The 18,987-nt window shown below is 40.5% G+C and overlaps 1 protein-coding gene across 1 annotated transcript in view; it reads right to left on the reverse strand.

Annotated features, from left to right (window-relative positions):
- The window catches only part of MTMR7 (myotubularin related protein 7), a 102,200-nt gene that overhangs the window by 33,524 nt on the left and 49,689 nt on the right, over window positions 1–18,987 (reverse strand). The window contains 2 exon segments of the mRNA XM_082374788.1: window positions 5,054–5,182; window positions 14,439–14,596. Coding sequence (XP_082230914.1) covers window positions 5,054–5,182; window positions 14,439–14,596 — 287 coding nt within the window.

Raw genomic sequence — 18,987 nt, forward strand, 5'->3', positions numbered from 1 at the left:
TGGAGGAGAAAGGGCCCCGGGGGTCTGACCGTGGACGGGAGGCCGGCCAGCGAGGGGACGGCCAGGAGCAAGGCAAAGTGACGGCAGGGGCCAGAGGGGGCTTGGGGACAGCAGGCGAGCTGCACCGGACGCACGGAGAGTGAAGCGCCGCAGGCGGCTCTCCTGCGCTCATCCAGGCTCCTGTCTCCTGCGATGGGCAGAGGGGCCAGGTCAGCCGCTCTGACTGCAGAGGAAACAATTCTGAGCTCGCTTTGTCTGGCCTAAAGAAATACTAATTAAGGACAGCTACCATCAGGCAGTTTCTTAGATTCTATCAGAAGAGCTAGACGGGGAAGAGAACATATCTCAATGGGGAGAATTTGTCCAAGGAAGCATACGGCGCACCTAAACTCACTCAACTAGTGGAGGTCCAATCATGAAATGAAGCCAATTAGTGGCAACTATTACTACTTACCTTCAGGCTGAGAGCAGTTTTCAGTGAAGGGTTAAGTCAGAACAGAGTTATACTATGAAATGTAGTTGATAAATTAAACCAAATACATTAAACAGACTACATGTTCATTTCTTTTTTAAATTTTTATTTATTTATTTATTTTTGTCTGTGTTGGGTCTTCGTTTCTGTGCATGGGCTTTCTCTAGTTGCGGCAAACGGGGGCCACTCTTCATCACGGCGCGCGGGCCTCTCACTATTGTGGCCTCTCTTGTTGCGGAGCACAAGCTCCAGACGCGCAGGCTCAGTAGTTGTGGCTCACGGGCCCAGCTGCTCCGCGGCATGTGGGATCTTCCCAGACCAGGGCTCGAACCTGTGTCCCCTGCATTGGCAGGCAGATTCCCAACCACTGCGCCACCAGGGAAGCCCCATGTTAATATCTTGTAGTTACATTCTCTTAATAATCTATAGACAGGCTCCAAACAGAATTCGTCACTGACTCAGTGATTGCTGGCCTAGAGCTGTCCGCTCTGTAAAGAGTAGTGAGTGGTCTCTAAGTGCTCCGTCCACCCTATACACACCGCAGAGAGTCAGACTGTTGAGAGAATTGCACCATTACCTGGCAGCATTCCTTACTGATGTCAGCCTCCTGAGAGCAGAGATAAGACTCCTCAATGGTAAACTGTCATGAGAGCCTCATTTACAAAGGCTACTGATAATTAAAATAGCCAATATTTTTTGAATGCTTACTATGTGGTAGGCACTATTAGAAGAACTCTGTGTATTTTTATTTAATCTTCCCAACTACCATGTACGGTAAGATTTATTATTTGCTCCATTTTATAGATGAGACAACCACAGCACAGAGAGGTAAAGGAACTTGCCCAATGTCACAGAGCTAGGAGTTGAATCCAAGCAAAATATTTCCTGAACCTGGATTCTGAACCAACATCATATAGCGCCCATGTGTGTAAATAAGTCAAGAAGCATGAGACAGAATTAAGAGGCAGGATTCAAAAAGAAATGGCTTTTAATCCAAGGTGTGTTCTCACTTCCTATATAATCTTAGGTAATTTACCTATCATCTCTGAACCTTGGTTTTTCTCATCTTTAATACAGGGATAATAATAATATCAAAACTACAGAGTGTGATGAGGTATATAACACTCCTAGAACTATGCCTAACACACAGTAAGTTTCAATAAACATTATTTATAAAAGAAGGGCAAGAAGGTCTATATTTTTCTTAAGGAAAATTGCCTCTTTGGAAATCTTTCAGACTTGGGCTTCCCAGAGATTTGCACTGTGATGTGGGGATACCATGCTATTAATGATTTAAAGCAGAACTGCTTTCTTAAAAATAATTAAAATATTTAGTAAGAAAGAACAAAGGACACAGCAGCTTCCAAACACAAGTGACACTGATACATCTCTAACTGTGATCTACAAAGCTGTTGGACGGTTTGATATCCAGAAGGATTCTGGATGGCTCTATATAACTCATGTGTGGTTTCAGGCCTGAAATTAACATTAAGAGCGGCCCCCAACAGCTGGTAAAATTGGGAGGGCCTCAAACGGCCAGCAGCAAGCTCCCGTCCATACTCTGCTTCCGTGGATAAAGTCCCCAGCTAAGCAATCCTCCTCCCAAAGGACCAGATGCACCTCCTTCTCATCCCCGAGTAGTGGGTTTCGTTCCCTGCCCGCCCTTGGAATGACTCAAACCAGCCAATCACATGCTCTCCTGGGAACCAGGGGTCAACTCATCCTCCTGATACTACAAAGCCTGTCTCACACCATCTCTGCTGGTTCACTCTATTCCTGAGCGCAACCTTCCTACAGCCCTGCCTGGCAGTGCCTTCCTCCCCTGGGCAGTGGCCGTATGTAACTAATAAGCTGCTGTCAACCCCATTTGTCCAGTGTCAGATGTCATGTGTTCAGCCAGCCCAGTAACCCTAGGGCAGGAATCCTGACCCCACCAACGGGTGAACAGGAAGTGATTACAACACCATGTATGATAAAAGCCGGTCCAAAGGTAATTATGTACCATCAGCGGGGGGATTTATATCAAACGAGTCTCAACGGGGCTTCCTGTTCATGACATGAGGTACATGTCAAGCTTCTTCTTAATCTAATCACCAATTCCCACTACCCAACACCGGCCAACTCATCTCACCACCAAAATCTTCAGTGCTCCTTGGGAACAAGGGGCTATGTGAGGAACAGAATTTAACTAGAAAATGTGATATTCTTATTCCCAAGCCTGAGTTCTACTGGGGTAGGAATACATACTCAAGTCTAAAAAGTCTAAAATCACAAAAAGGAAGAAAGAAAGGTCTGCAAACTTAGGTACTTTATAGTTGTTTACTTTTCACGGAAGATGCCTGGTTTATGTGTGGGTTTTTCTGAGCAAAAATAGCATGAAATACTGCACTGATATTTCCCGTGTCTCCCACCGAACCACAGAAATCCACCTTCGCTAATGCTATTTCCCGCTCTAAAAATCCCTGGTCACCATGGAAGCATTTACATAATTAACCTGGATATTAAAACCTGAGCATTGTTACAAAACCAAAAATTTGATCGTATTCTACCTGCAGCATAGAGTTTAGGTCGCGGGGGTGGGAGAGTGGGCACGCATGTACGTGAAGTATTTCCCTGGGCAATCAGATACTTTAGCAATGCTTAGAAACCTTCTCTATTTTCATCTTGTAAGAAGAGCTAAAACTTAAAGTACTGTTTGCTTTAAAATTTTAAGTACAGGAAATCAATTATTTTTAACTATAACTGATGGCTGTGTGAGTTCATTTCCGGGCTTGGAGATCCAGTAAAGAACAGTGCACGAGAGCGGGAATGGGGTGATGAGGGTCCGACGTCAAGAGGCAAAGAAGCTGGCCTCTGTGGCCTAACTGCTAAAAATTCTATCCTATCCTCAGACATTACGTGTTTGCCCTTTATAATACTCACACTGACAAAAAATCCCTTTTCTCAAGAAAATCAAAACAGAAGGAAAAGAAGTAGGATAAGGATTAAGCTCACTTTTTAAACACCCGGTCCATCCCCACCTCTGACACAACAATAAAAGATTCTCCCTCCCTCTCCTCTCTTACTTCTTTATCAATGGATGCTACAAAAAAAGTAAATGTTACTGGCATCCTAAATTCAAATACAACATCATGAAATTCCACATCCCTTTTCATCCCATCATTTTTTTTTAAAAAAAGAGATTCACATCTTCCTTTGCCTCTCACCATTGGGCCAGCTCTGTGTAGGCTGAGATATATTTGGAGTCAAATAATACAGGACATTAATGAAATATCTGTCTTCTTTAGGCCACTTCAGAGCCGTGAGTGTAACTGAAAATAAGACCATTTATATCCTTTCAATGAACAGACCTTACACTGCTGAGTGAATATCTCCCTTCAAAGTAGGCGCCACAGAAGGCGATATGCTTTACTCTGGCCAAGCTGGCACGGCTCAGTGTATTCTTGGAAGCCTCCTTTTAAGAGCGGACATAGGTCCTGCCCCACGCCCTGCCTATAGGTGCACGCACAGCACACACACTCACACACATCTGTTGCAATTGTTTATAGTTTGGGATTAAAGTCAAATGAGGCTATGTTATCTCACTTGAAAACTGAACGTTTTCGCCTGGCTAAAGTCACATGACCTCTAAAGCAGGTAACGAAGATCATTCTTGTCTCCCCGAATTTATTTTCTCATCCTCCACAGAAATGGAATCACAGTTTTTAGCTGTGATTTACACGGTTACCCACAGGACTGTCTTTTCCCACCTGCCCTGTGCAGTTCTGATCAATAGGATGAGAGCAGTACTGTCACATGGCAGTTTCGGGAGCCTTCCTCCGAAAGCAGTGAGGGCACCACGGGGCCCCCTTCCACCTGCTGCCGCGTGGAGGTCACGGCTGGTACTAAAGTCACCTCTCACACCACGTGATGAGGGCGACACCCCAGGGCTGGGAGAGCAAAAAGGTGCAAGGAGCTCGGGTCCCTGAGGGTTGAGTAGAGCAGAACCAGGACACCAGGCTCTGACTGCCGACCTGGGAAGTTTTATGTGAGAGAAAATAAAATTCTACCCTATTTAAGCCACGGTTACTTATGGTCTCTCTTAGTTGCAGACAAACCTAATTCTAGCTTTTACCAATATTATTTTAAAAAATGAAACTCACTCTCCATAAAGAAAGATTTCTTATACTGAAGATACAGAGAAAACATATTTATGTTCCATTTAAAAAAAGAAGGAAAAAGAACGTGCCACGGCTTTTAGGGGCTTTTCTAAAATAGGCATTCCGAAGGCTCTTCAGTACAGAGCCTCCCAAGGTGACCAGTTAGAAGAGAGGACGGCGCTCACTCAGACGATTAAGGTTAGGTGTGTTGTGACTCTTTCCCATTCCTTTATTGTCAAATAAACATGGAAGGTCAACTTCTACAGGAGATAAGGGTTTAAGCACAGTTGTGTTGTGTCATGTCGTACCACACACACAGCAATATCCACATACTTTAAAAAGAATTCAAACCCCCACACACAGCAGAAGCCCCTAGAAAAGGCCTGTTTATGATAAAAGAAGGAAAGCAAAGCATGAAACAAAAGCATGCCTTGAGACTTACGTGGTTATCTTTATAGTAGTAAGAAAGGGCAGGAAATCGCCGTCTGCTCCGGAATTTGGAACTCCCCACTATGATGTGTGCCGTGGCCGACTTGGGAACGTACAGTTGAGTAGGGTAAGAATCACAAACCTGTTGTGGAAAGCACAAGGGGATATTTTAGGCAATCTAGTCATGCTTTGCAAACTGCCACCAGAAATTCCATTTCACTGGGCTTACAGGTTGCATATTTAAGTTTTCTTAACCAAGTTAACAGAGCCACTTCAGAGAAATGAAGCGCTGGTGCTAAGAAATCACAGTGAAGCAAAGCAGGACACTCTTTAACATCCTGCCCTCAGGCGTTGCCCCTTCTCTCCAAGGGCTCTTTGTGGGAGGTAAGACAGTGACAAACGAGCATTTCTTCCATCGAAAAGGGACAAACTGCAATTCTGCATCCTGGCAACTGAGAAAACCTTAGCTGCCTGTTTAAGATAGCCTGACACTGGAAGACAATGTCCTAAAATGCCAGCACCAGTGGTGACCTCCTCAGGGCACCTTTCTGTCCCTGGCACACCCTCTGTGCGCTCCTATCTGAGGTGACAGTCAAGCCAACACCCTCCCCGGACATCTTCCCAAAGCCCACCCACTCTTCAGGGGCCGACCCAATTCCTCTCCCCTGCGCTCCCCCCCTTCACCACACATTATAACAACCTTTTGTTTCTTACGTGACGATGTCCGAAGGGGTAAGAAATGATTTACCCTTTCTGTGCATCCCTGGCCGTGATTCCCCCAGTGGAAGCTCTGGCGCCTTGGAATGGTCTGGCAATTCTATCAGAAATCAGGGGTTTAAATCCTAGCTCCAACTTGCCAACTTCATGACCTTCAAGAAGTCAAACTACTGAGCACTTGCTATTCTCTAAAAGTGACACGGAACAGAAGTGACATCCCCCGGGGCTGATACAAGGACACCCGTGACAAGGCTCTTCATCAACCATTAATTCTGACAGAAGTGGGAATGGTGGCAACAGTAATAGTAGTCGACTTGTTGCTCGACACATATATTTCTTTGATGGCAGCCAATCCATCCTTTTGCAACACGAGGACCGTTTAGATGGCAGTTCCTGACCTTTGTTTATTTCCTAGAAGTCAAGCACCTTCTGGGGCGCTTCAAGAAGAGTCCTCAAGCAGGTATAGCAGCAGGGGAAATGTGTGTCTGCACGTCCTCTAACCATCCCGCCCGCCCTGACCACTCTGAACCACGGGACCGAAGGGCACGAGAACCCGTCACAAAGCTCACATCAGTTGTTCTGTGACGACGCCTCCCTCGCCTGCCCTCCTGCCTACCTTGTCTGCTTCCAGCCTGGGCACCACATTGAGCAGGAGACAGATGGGCCACAGAAGTGACGTTCCCAGGCCCAAAGCATTTCCCCAAAGGCATTTTAGGAAAGATTACCAAAGACGTCAACGTGGGCTCTGGCACTGAGACAAAAATCCCAGACCAAGAACAGATGGTCCAACCTACTTGGAACCTGAGATTTTACTGGAATTACTGCCCACAGACACTACACTTGCTTCCCTGCAAATCTGGTGTCAGGACCTCTCTAGAGTCAGGCAGCCAGAACATTACTACACGGACCACACCTGCGCGTCTGAGTTCAAGAGACATGTAGTCATTGCACCAGACTTAACAACGTTTTCTTAAAATAGCAGTTTTAAAAAGGACATTGGTAGGTTTTCAGTAAGTTGGGAATTACCTACTTTCTTTAACAGCACTAAGGAATCACAAAGTTATTTATGATTAAATGAAATAAGAATAATTAAGTCATGGCTGAGATTTCCCAACATGTTTACTGCATAGGCCCTTGGCCTGTCTGAATAGCACAGAGTTAAGTGGGATGGTAAATGCCGTGTCCATGTACGGCCTCCCAAGGTCAAAGGTGCCCAACTTGGCTCAGTCACGGCCCCATGTGCACCCTCCCTGGTATGGGGCCAAGAGAGTAAACGCTCAGAGCCCACTCTCCCTGATACCCTCAGCCCCAACCGACTCAAGGACCTAAATGTGCTCTATCCACTCAGGGTCCTTCCTCTGCCCATGGAGAGCAGGGAAGACCCCCCCACCCTCTCAGAGCTCCACGGCTCTCCCTCTCCACAGAGCAGGAAACGTACAGCTGCGGGGCTGGCCTGCGCGAGGGCCAGGAGCTCAACAACCTGAGCCCCGTCCAAGGCGGTCAGGCTACACCAGCTTCCACGGCCTCCCTGCAGGGAACAGAATGTCACCAGTACCGGGACTCCTGCACCCCCAGAGACGCCAAGAATCAGTGTTTCGGGAAATAAACTCACAGCGCTAGTTAACGGAGTTTCAAGATACCACTTCTTAACCAAGCTGGACAAAAGTAAATTCATCCTGCTTTCCTGAAAGTAGACGGCACTTTGCAGCGGAAATTAAAACAACAATCCTGGAGAGCACTGATGGCTATCACTTTTGCAGCAAGCTCACACAGTTGTTAAAATTCTGACAACAAATAATGCACAGCGCAGTGCAATTTATGCCACCAGATTCCGAAACCTTAGCCAACTGAAGTGGATTAAGTTAAGACAATTCCTGCGTAATTTTTTTTTAATTAATAAGGGAACAATTTTCTTTGTCCTCTGCTAAATAAGCCTGCCTGGAGTGCCTGCATGTCTAGCTTCGCCTGGCCAAGAGGAATCTTTTTTGGTAATTTTTTCATTCATTCAACAAGTTGTTTTTTTTTTTTAACTGAAATATATTTAACATATAACACTGTATAAAGTGTAAAACATATTAATTTGATACATTTGTACATTGTAATACAATTGCTGTTGTAGTGACAATTAGCACCTCTATCATGTTACATAATCCTTTCTCTTTAGTGGCTGGAATCATTAAGTTCTAGTTTCTTAGAAGTGTGATGATTATCATAGAATACTGGTGTCTATCAACAAATTTTTACTGAATCTTTATTATGTGTCAGGCATTAAGTTAGGTGCTAGAGCAGTGATGAATAACAAAAGATTTACTGGTCTCAAGGAGTTCACATTCCCAGGAATCTTTGATCTCTGTTGCCCTGGTTACAACCTCCCAATACATGTATTTACCACTGCAGAATAGTATCCATCTGAGGGCCAGCCAAGGCTCTGTATTTATTGAGGACCCATCACTCAGTTGAGCACTTTAGGGTGAGGCTTAGTTGTCAGGAACTGAGATATATCTATAAAGACAACGGTCTTCTTCAACATTTAAGACCTAAAATTTATTTCAAGGAATTTATGATGTAATGGGGAGAAGAAAAGGGGTATGAGCAGCATGAAATGATTTATATATACATAAAATAATACATAATATATAAACTATAGCTGTAGAGAACTGAAATAAATAAGATTTTTAAAAATTACTGGTTTGGGTTATACTTTCAATTTTATTCCAAGAGAAATAGATTAAAATTTTAACCTAGTAATGAATGCCAATTATTTTATTTAAAGAAAGACAATTTTAAGAGTTAGATTACAGAAGGGAAATCTTAGCTTAGAGAGTTAGATTACCAGAAGCAAGTGTCTTATAAACAGGGATAGTAGCAGTGCTGATAGAGGTGGTGATGATAATAATAATTAGCCTGCCCAAGACCACATGGAGAGAAAAGGGCAGCGCCGGTTCTGGAACCTAAGTCTCTATGCGCTATGTATGGTGTTATTTCCACCATGGACAAAAGCTTCTTCTCCATCAGATGACATCACTAGCCCCACTTACATCAAATAACTTGTGAAAAGAAAGAAATAACTCTTATAAAAGAAGGGAGGAGGGCTTCCCTGGTGGCGCACGGGTTCGAGCCCTGGTCTGGGAAGATCCCACATGCCGCGGAGCGGCTGGGCCCGTGAGCCACAACTACTGAGCCTGCGCGTCTGGAACTTGTGCTCCGCAACAAGAGAGGCCGCGATAGTGAGAGGCCCGCGCACCGCGATGAAGAATGGCCCCCGCTCGCCGCAACTAGAGAAAGCCCTCGCACAGAAACGAAGACCCAACACAGCCATAAGTAAATAAATAAATAAAAATTAAAAAAAAAAAAAAAAAAAGAAGGGAGGAAAAAGTAGAGGTTTTTCTCAACCATGAGGTTAAAAGCAAAAGTAACGGAGGATGACATAATCTTCCCAATGGACTAACAGTCAGAAATATTTTGATAGAACCAACTTTTATTATATTTTTTAACTGGTAACAAGTGAGGGTTCATCATCTTTCTCCCTATTTCAATGATATTTGTAAAATCAGAAAATCCCCTAGGTTTTCACCTTTTCTGTTTCAACACAGTTTGTTGATTGTTAGTTTGGGTTTGCTGTATACTACTTCTGGGAAAAAAATGCTGAGTAACTCATGTTTTGCAGTCTCTATACTATAGGACTTAAGTGACTAAATGTGAGTCATGTTTGTGGTGTTAAGTCTAGAAGGAAACCTCGTCAAAAATAACAAGAACCTGTGTTTTCAAGAAAATATTATTCCACAAGACGTGCCTTAGCGTCATTTTCTTCCTCACCCAAGGGTGTGTCATATTTTTTTTAAATTTTAAAAGGATATCCAATTTTCTTTACTAAACTAGGATTTTCCTGCCTTTCAATTTCAAGGCTAAAAATTCACTGCAAAGGTTGGCTTTAGCATTGGAACAAACTATTACATTAGCCAGATACTTTATAATGATTGAGACAAAAAGGACCCAAATGTCCACTCACAGTGTAAGATTATGATTGTTAGATTTAAAAGTAATTACAAAGAAAATTCAGTATCATGAAAGTGGCCATTCTATCCCAAATAATCTGTACATTCAATATATCCAGAAGAAGGATGTGGAAGGACCTGACTTGTAGAATATCAAGATTTACTATAAAGCTATAATAATCATAATTAGTGAAAATGTAACTATGGAAATTATACAGTGTAAATTGGGACAAAGGTTAGCGAATAGGCCAGGATTTTTTCTTAAACAATATGCTAAAACCATGAAACAAAATAGGAAACACTGACAGCTCAAAACTTCTGAGGATTAAAAGATACTCTGGGCACAGTACATAAATATCTCCTAAGAGGAGATGTTTGCAACAGCTATAAATGACAACAGGGCAATGTAAAGAAAACCACACCGAGATCCATTTCACACCAATTCAACTGGCATTTTCTCAAATTTAACTTTTTGATTAGTTAATAAATTCACATGGTTATAAAAATAAAACAATACAAAAAGGTGCACATCCTCATCCTTGTGTTCTATTCATCACATTCCCACCTACTTTCTAGGTTATCACTTTGGGGCAATTACACATCCATATGAACAAGTCTTATTTTTCTCCCTCTTTTTTAAAATAAAAGGTATCACACTATATTCACGATACTGTGCCTTGCTTTTTTGAACCTAGCAATATACTTTAGCGATCCTTCCTTATCAGTACATGGAAATACTCTACATGTTTTTAATGGCTACACACTAATTTAATTATACGAATAGACCCAAAATTATTTAACTGGTCCTCTATTAAAGAAATTTGGGTTTCTTCTAATACATGCTTTGATAAACAATGCTACAATAAATAACTGTGTACGTCACTGTGCGTTTATGCTAACTCTTTAGAAGAAATTCCCAGAAGACTGTTGGGTCAATAAGTAGGGATACCGCCAAACACTGTAAATACCAACTGTTGGTAAGTCTGTGCGGTAATGAGAAATCATATCTTAGATGTGTAATGAGAAATCATATCTTAGATGTGTAAGTCCATGCAAACACTTTGGAAAAGAATCTGGCAATAATGGGACTTCCCTGGCGGTCCCGTGCTTAAGACTCCGCCTTCCAATGTGGGGAGACCAGGTTCAATCCCTGGTCAGAGAGCTAGGATCCCACACGCTTCGTGGCCAAAGGACCAAAACATACAATGGAAGCAATATTGTAACATATTCAATAAAGACTTTAAAAATGGTCCACATCAAAAAAAAAAAATCTTAAAAAAAAAAAAGAATCTGGCAAGATCTAGTAAGGCTAAAATCCACATACCCTCTAACTCAGAAATTCTACTCCTAGGTAGAAACTCAAAATGTACTATGAGTCATATATAACCCAGATAACGGCTTTATTTGAGATGGTAAAACAAAAGAGAGAAATAAAAGAAAAAGAATAAATAAAAGTTTAAACTATGGTATATTTGTAAAATGGAGTATAATACAATAGTGAAGAATGAGTAAACAAGAGCTATAGGTTTCAACAGTTACTAACTTCTTTACATCTTGGACAGTTACTTAATCTGTCTCTGCCTGAGTTTCTCCATTTGAAAGCAGGGATAATAACAACACCTACCACACAGGACTGCTGACATTTGTTAAGTTTCTAGAACACAGCCTGGCATGTGGTAACTATTATACAGGTGTTTGTTAAATGCAATGAATCTCACAAATACAACTTGAGTGAAAAGTCAAGTTTCAGTAAGCAACATTCAGCATGATACCGCATACAGAAAGTGTAAAAAAAAGCACGAAAAAATACTACATGCTGCTACTTACAAACGTAGAAACGTTATAAATAGAAAGGAGTGACACCACCAAACTGCAGTCAGTGACCCTGGAGCAGGAAGTGATTTGGAGGGAATATTAAGGAGGTTTAACAGCATTGGCCATGTTTGTTCTTACATAGTATGCAGGTCCCTGCTGTTCATTTCATTATTTTTCAAAGTTTTGTGTATGTTGGAAGAGTGGCATAATAAATAAACAGCTGTTTTAAAATGAAGAATAATCAATGGAAGAAAGCAATAAGATGTATATTTCCAAAATTATTACAGGCAAATACAAGAAAAAAACTATCTAGCTGTAGATATGAAAAGGGGAAAAACATGACTAGTAAAACCACAAAGCATAGTATCTAGAACAATGTCATAGATATCAGTTACTGCAAAATCAAAATCTAACCATACCTAATTTGAGAAAAAACAAAACATTCCACCTCACAACCCAAAGATAACTACTGTTAGATTATTATTATTTTTAATAATTATTATTATTATTATTTTCCTGCAGCATGCGGGATCTTAGTTCCCTGACCAGGGATTGAACCTGGGCCTCAGCAGTTAAAGCGCCAAGTCCTAACCACTGGACCATCAGGGAATTCCCACTGTTAGATATTTTTTAAAAGGACAAAACATTCATATAGGATCACTGAAAGTAACGGGATAAGTTGAGCTCTACCAGGCAAATTCTGACAAAAAGAAGAAAACAGTAGAAACATAATAATACAAAATAGAATTCAAAGCATTCACAGGAAAAAGGGATATTTTAAGTTGATAAAAAGCACACCAAGCAGATGTCTTAAACCATTATGTGCTGGACAACATAACTTCAAAAATATATACTGCAAACACTTTAGAAATGTAAGGAGAAAATGTCCAATCAATAATCATAATGGGAAATTTTTACATACCTCTGTCAGAAATCAAGTGAACAAAGGGACCAAAATAACATAAGAAACTTAATTTAGAAGGAGACAGAATTTTGTACCCAAATAACAGAGAATATACATTTTTTCCAGACTCAAAACATTGATAAAATCAAATATTGATAATTAATCAAATATTGGGTGTTTTATGAAGACATAAATCTTCAAAAAATCCCCAAAGTTCAAATCTTACAGGTCACATATACTGCTTGCTATACAAGGCAACAGAAATTAACAACCAAATACTGATCAAAAGCAAAAACATCAATGGCCTGCCTGCTTGAAATCTAAAAAAAAAAAGATTTAAGCCTCTTATGCCTTGTAATTGGTCCTGGGAATTTATCCTTAGAAAATAATTTAAAATATGGGGAAAATCAGATGAACAAAGATATTACTCCCAAAACTATTCATATGGCAAAAATTATGAGTAATCTAAATGTCTAATAATAGGGAAATATTTAAGTATATTATGGTACATTCATTTGATGGAATGTTACACAGTCATTTAATTACTGATATGAATACTGTCACAATATAGAAAATCCATATGGTAAGGTGAAGAAAGTAATCAGGATTCAAAATATGCAGCCAGAAATGGTCAATTAAGAGTGGACAAGATATAAATGGTCAGCATGTACGAAACTACAATTCAAGAGATTAAGGTGTGAAGATTAAATTGAGAAATCACTTATCCCACTATCAAGCTGTCAAAAGATTTTTAAGAAATAAACTCTTTAATGGTCAAGGTACAAACACTCAAGCATTCTCCTACACAACTGTTGAGAATTTATATAAATCGGTACAATCTTTCTGCAGTTCTTTTTGATAATATGTACACAAATTTGAGTAAATCTTTTGACATACAAATTCCACCTTTAGGAATCTGTCTTTAAAAAAAAGACTTTTAACATGGGCAAAGGTACAGTTACCAGAATGTTCTCACTATGTTATTTAAAATAGTGAAAAATAATAATAACCTAAATGTCTAAAAATTAGAGATCAGACAGATAGAATATGATATAGCCATACTATGTCATATTATATAATGTTTTAAAATGATATAAAATACATTTATTGACAGGGTAACACTCACAATATGCTATGTGAAGAAAAGCAAAACACAAGGCATATGTAGTATGATTCCACTTTTGTTGTATATATTTGAATGGCTCCTCTGCCCTGACATTTTCCAATTGTAAACAATGAAATGCATTACTCATGTAAGAAAAAAGTTATTGAACTATGCAGATGAGAAAAAAATTAAGAAAAAATTTAAAACCTTCTAGAAAAATGTTAGGGCAATGGGATTCCGGCTCTTTTCTCTTTTGTAAATTCTCTGCAATGTTCTTACGTACTTTTACTACTGAAAACACTTTAAAAATTAACAGGGAAGCCAACACTGATTCGTAAGCCCACCCTCAGGGAGAATATGGAATTCGCTCTGCCCCTCCTGTTTCCCTGCATCGCCCATTCCCTTCTGTAAGTGCAGACATATTTCTCCTCATTTCTCTAGGGAAGGCTCTTGGTGACCTTGTGTACCAATCAAGAGTTCAGTGAGCACAGAAAGGAGCTCGTGCCAAGCTGCCAGCAGAGCCTCTGTGACTCCCCAGCCGTCACTCACTGAGCTATAAAAAGACTGGCTGGGAGAAGGGAGGTGCTGGCCCTGAGGCCCACCGCTGGGCCTCTCCGGGTTTCCACTCCCTCATCCGTTCCAGGGGATGGTCTCTGAGGTGGCCCTGTTCAAACTTTCTGATTCTAGGTGCAAGTAGGAAACAGAGCCGGCAATAACCAAGGGAGACTTGGAAATCCACACATCTGTACCCACAAAGAGCTATCAAAATTGAAGGAGATCAAACAGAAGTCATGCTAAACTATGTGAAATCATGGTTTCATTTGGATTAAGTATCTGCATTTCACCAAATGCCTCCACTCACTCTGTAATCTCTATTCACGTCGCTGAGCTGCCAATAATTATTAGGGAGGCCCATTCGCTTGTATTCTTCACTGAGATCGATCAGCATCCAGCCTTGTTCCCTTTCTTCTCTATCCAGCTTGGGGTTGAATGAAAAGCAGTATAACTCCTCATATTTCACTGCAAAAAAAGAAAAGGGGAGAATAAAGCCAAATCAAGCCAAGTCAAAGCCAGAATCAAATTTTCCCAAATGCATTCTGTCTTGGCTGGAGAGGCCAGACTAGCTCCTCACCCCTCAGGGCTCTCCCAGGGGTACCCAGGGTACCCTGTCTCTGAGGTGGGTTCACCCACCTCTTCCCAACAACGACAAGACCTCAGGACAACTGAACTCAACTTTGCAAGAACTTCTTTTCTTTCAGGAGCATGGCCTTCCCCATCTTGTTTTTTTTTTTTGAGTTGCTTTTGAAAGTGAATATATTTTCAGACCACATAAAATATGGAGATTAAAAAGTAATTAAGAATATATGTGTTATATTTATATATATATAAAAAATAGAGTATTACTCAGCCATAAGAAAGAATGAAATATTGCCATTTGCAGCAACATGGATGGACCTAGAGATTACCATACTAAGTGAAGTAAGTCAGATAGAGAAAGACAAATATATGATATCACTTTTATGTGAATTCTAAAAAATAATACAAATTAACTTATTTCTAAACAGAAACAGACATAGAAAACAAACTTATGGTTACCAAAGGTGAAGGGGGGGTGCAGAAATTAGGAGTATGGGATTAACAGATACACACCACTATATATAAAATAAACAATAAGGATTTACTGCATAGCACGGGGAACCATACTCAATATCTTGTAGTAAGCTATAATGGAAAAGAATCTGAAAAAGAATATATATGCATAACTTTGCTGAACTCCTGAAACTAACACAATATTGTAAATTGACAATAGTTCAATTTTTTAAAAAAAGAACATATATATTCCTTAGAAAACCAGAACTCAAATTTGTTTATGTATGTCGAGCTCAAATTTGGGATGGCCTCTCAGAGATACACAGAGGTCAGGCCACTGCCACGTTCTGATGCTTAAAGTGTTAAATGACAAAACAGTTGAAAAAACTGTGGAATACATTTAAATGTTTGCACTTGAAACACCTGAACTTTTAACAACTACATAAATGTCATAATTGTACTATTCATACAGTATTTACAGGATTCATTAAAAAATATCCATTCATAGTACATGGCACCCTGTTCATGAGGCGCAAGTTGAAGGATGTGTGAGGACAGACTTCTTTCAGTTGTGCCAGGGTATCTCTGACTTCATGCATCACCTTTTATGCTTGTGAGGCCAGGCCCGACAGCTATCCCCAGCAAGATCAAGGATTTGGTTTTCTTGCTCTGGCCTTGCCACATTGAGGGAAGCAACTAGGCCAGCGCTGTCCAACAGAAATACAGTGTAAGCCACGTATGTCATGTAAAATGTCCTTGTGGCCACATTAAAATCGTAAAAAGAAAGTGAAATCAATTTTCACAAAATATTTTATTTAGCCCAGTATACCCAAAATATCGTTCAACATATACGGAATACAAAACTTATTAATATTTTATACATTTTGCTTTGTACTGTCTTTGAAATTCCATGTGTATTTCTCACCAAACAGCACATCCTGGTTCAGACCAGCCACATTTTAAGCCCTCGATAGCCCCGTGTGGATAGGAGCTACCTACTGGACAGTGCAAATCAAAGCATTTCTGGTGAGAATAAATCATGGTTGATACTCAGTGAACCCTTGTTTCATTCCAGATTCTGTTCTGATTAAATGTACTGATCCATCTAGTAAGCATGATGACAGGTCTCCTTGCACAGATGAGAAATCCGAGGCAAAGGGATGTTTTGCAGCGTCCCCAGGGTCACACAGCTAGGAGGTAGGGAGTCTGGCTTTCACCACCAGGCACTCTGCCCCCCCCACAAGGCAGACCCTTCTCTCTTCTCCCCAGATGGGCCGCTTTTGTATATTTTCTTTCCAACCATCCCCCTAATCTTTTTTTTTTTTTCAACAGAATTCTTTCTCCTTACAGTTTTCTTAGATCATCCCATTTGTTCCTTCATCTGTCAATGGCATTCAGCGTGGACACTTTAATGCTCCTAAATGTGTGTCTGGAGGTCCAACAAAGCATCTCACCGCCAGCAAAAGGCCGCAAAAATACACAGGCAGCCTAAGGTCAAAACTCAAGTTTCCAGCTTCTTTTGATTACTACTGAAATGACTCATCTACAAGGATGATAAGATAAGGGTCATATTTTAAGTACCAGACTTTTGAATTAGACATGCACTCTTTCTTGTAAAAAAGAAGCAAGAAGACTGGGGTTTATCAGTGAGATAAGCTATGTCTATTTCAGTCTCTCTCGATGTTATATTTCTAAATTTGAAAATTGAGCATACTGAGATTTCAACAAAGAAAATGCACACATACAGGTACATGCACACACACACACACACACACACACACACACAGCACAGACACTTCCAGTAAAAACGGTTTCTTGTCATCTTAGCCAATTGAGCAGACAGCATATAAAATTGACATCCTGTTCTGGGAACGGTCGGCTCGACACCGACATATGTTTTCCATCTCTAAGTACCATTTTCATGACTCAGGCTTCTGATATCATAATGTTAACCACAAATGCAATTTGTTTAAGATGCCAAAAGAATTTCTTGAGAAAGCCTCAGTTCCTTCAGTGAAAGAAGATCTAAGGAAGATGGGGTAATAATGGAAGTTAAATTCCATTTGTTAAATGCCTACAAATAGGTTTAAAGGTAGAAGAAGAAAACCATTCTATGACTACTGATAGTTTTCTAGGTATGGGCTCATTCTTGCTGTCATTGGGAGGAGGTGAGGAAACTGCACATAAATTAATGCAAGAATAACTTGTCACCGACATTAAGAAGATCACTCTTGAATTAGGAGACATCAGAATGGATTGCCACTGAAATAATGAAATTTTCTCTTTCAGTTATTTTTAAGGAAAAGGGTGATCAACCATACCTTTGGCCCAATTTACCTAAAATTCTACATGCGGGCAGAGAAACACATTTTTGTCAGTCAAAGCTCAGTCTTGTTAATGTGGGCAAGCTTCTTACCCAGAAGCCAGCCCAGAAGAAGCCCTCAGCTAAGAACTGCCTACTCTGAGAAATTAAAAAATACCATTAACAAAGATGTAAATTTTACTGAATATTTCCCATTCATAATGTTTTGTTCCCTCATCTCCATCTCTTGCAAAATACATAGCAGAATGTTTAGTAATCAACATTATTAAGATAAGTAAGGTAGGTAAATTAAAACCAACAACAACCAAAGTAGGGCTTTGAGAAATCTCCGGTCTTTACAGAATCTGAACTGAGAGAAAATACTTACGTGCTTTGGGAAGGCCAAATCCCTGATTTTCCTCCCACTCTTAAAACAAACACGTTAAATACTCCACTGGCTTTTCACATCGCAAAGTCTAGGCCATCACATCCAACATAAAATGCCTTTTGCTGCTCGTGGCCTGGCACCTTCAACAGGGGATGCATTGAAGGCTTCGCCCCTTGGGGCCTCATGACTAGGAGGGCACAAGAGCTCCTCCAACAAGAAGCAAACCCTCAGCATGCCTTTGGACGGGGGGAGTAAACTGAATGTGCACCTCTAATTAAAAAAATTTTCAGAAAAGCTTATGTGGAAATCATTCTAGCACTTACTTTATTTACCTACCTAAATCATATAATTGCTAAACAACGGCAGACTTCTATTTAGAAAGAAAAATGGCAATTTCTCAAATACTACATTAAACTAAGAATGAGTAGCATTTTGTCTATGGTTCTAAGAAGGCCAAGTCAGTGTTTCAGGACTAAGTAGACGGCATGAGCTCCACGCAAGCACAGAGGCACACAGATGGGACTGACTTTATCTTATTTTAGCATGATTGCTCAGCACACGCCTTAACACAGGGAAGCATGTGTGGCTGCAATCGATTGGATACCTACTGCTCTCATCAACTCCTTCCCGCTCAGATAATCCCACTTTCTACTCCTGGAGAAGATATGGGCCATCAAGTGGAAACTCTTTCAACCTGGAAGCACCAAGCCTACAAATGGCCTTGTCTCGGCATCTAACCTCTGCCCCTTCCTCCCATAAGAAAGGAAAGGGTGTTCATTCCACCAAAATAAGAGAGCCTTTGGGCAGAACAAAGCAGTTAGGAAAACAGAAAAAAACAAACATGGGGGCATTCTCTCTTATTATTGACTAACTGGGAAAAACAGAAGGTAATTTATACTAAAATCAAAAGTACTTTAAAAATCGAAAGGAAACTTGTAACAACCAGTGTAAAACCTGAATAATACAATTACATTATTGATTGTTATGCAAATTTTTTAAAAATCGAAAGGAAACACAAACGTGAATTAGCATCAGCACAATGTGAAGGATGAGGTAGGAAAGGGAAAAGTCACCAGCAGTCACTGGAAGGACACAGAGGTTTTAGAACCCAAAGTAAGGAAAGTTAAATTG

The sequence above is a fragment of the Balaenoptera borealis genome (genome assembly GCF_965194805.1).
Source record: "Balaenoptera borealis genome assembly, chromosome: 21".
Classification (NCBI taxonomy): Eukaryota; Metazoa; Chordata; class Mammalia; order Artiodactyla; family Balaenopteridae; genus Balaenoptera; species Balaenoptera borealis.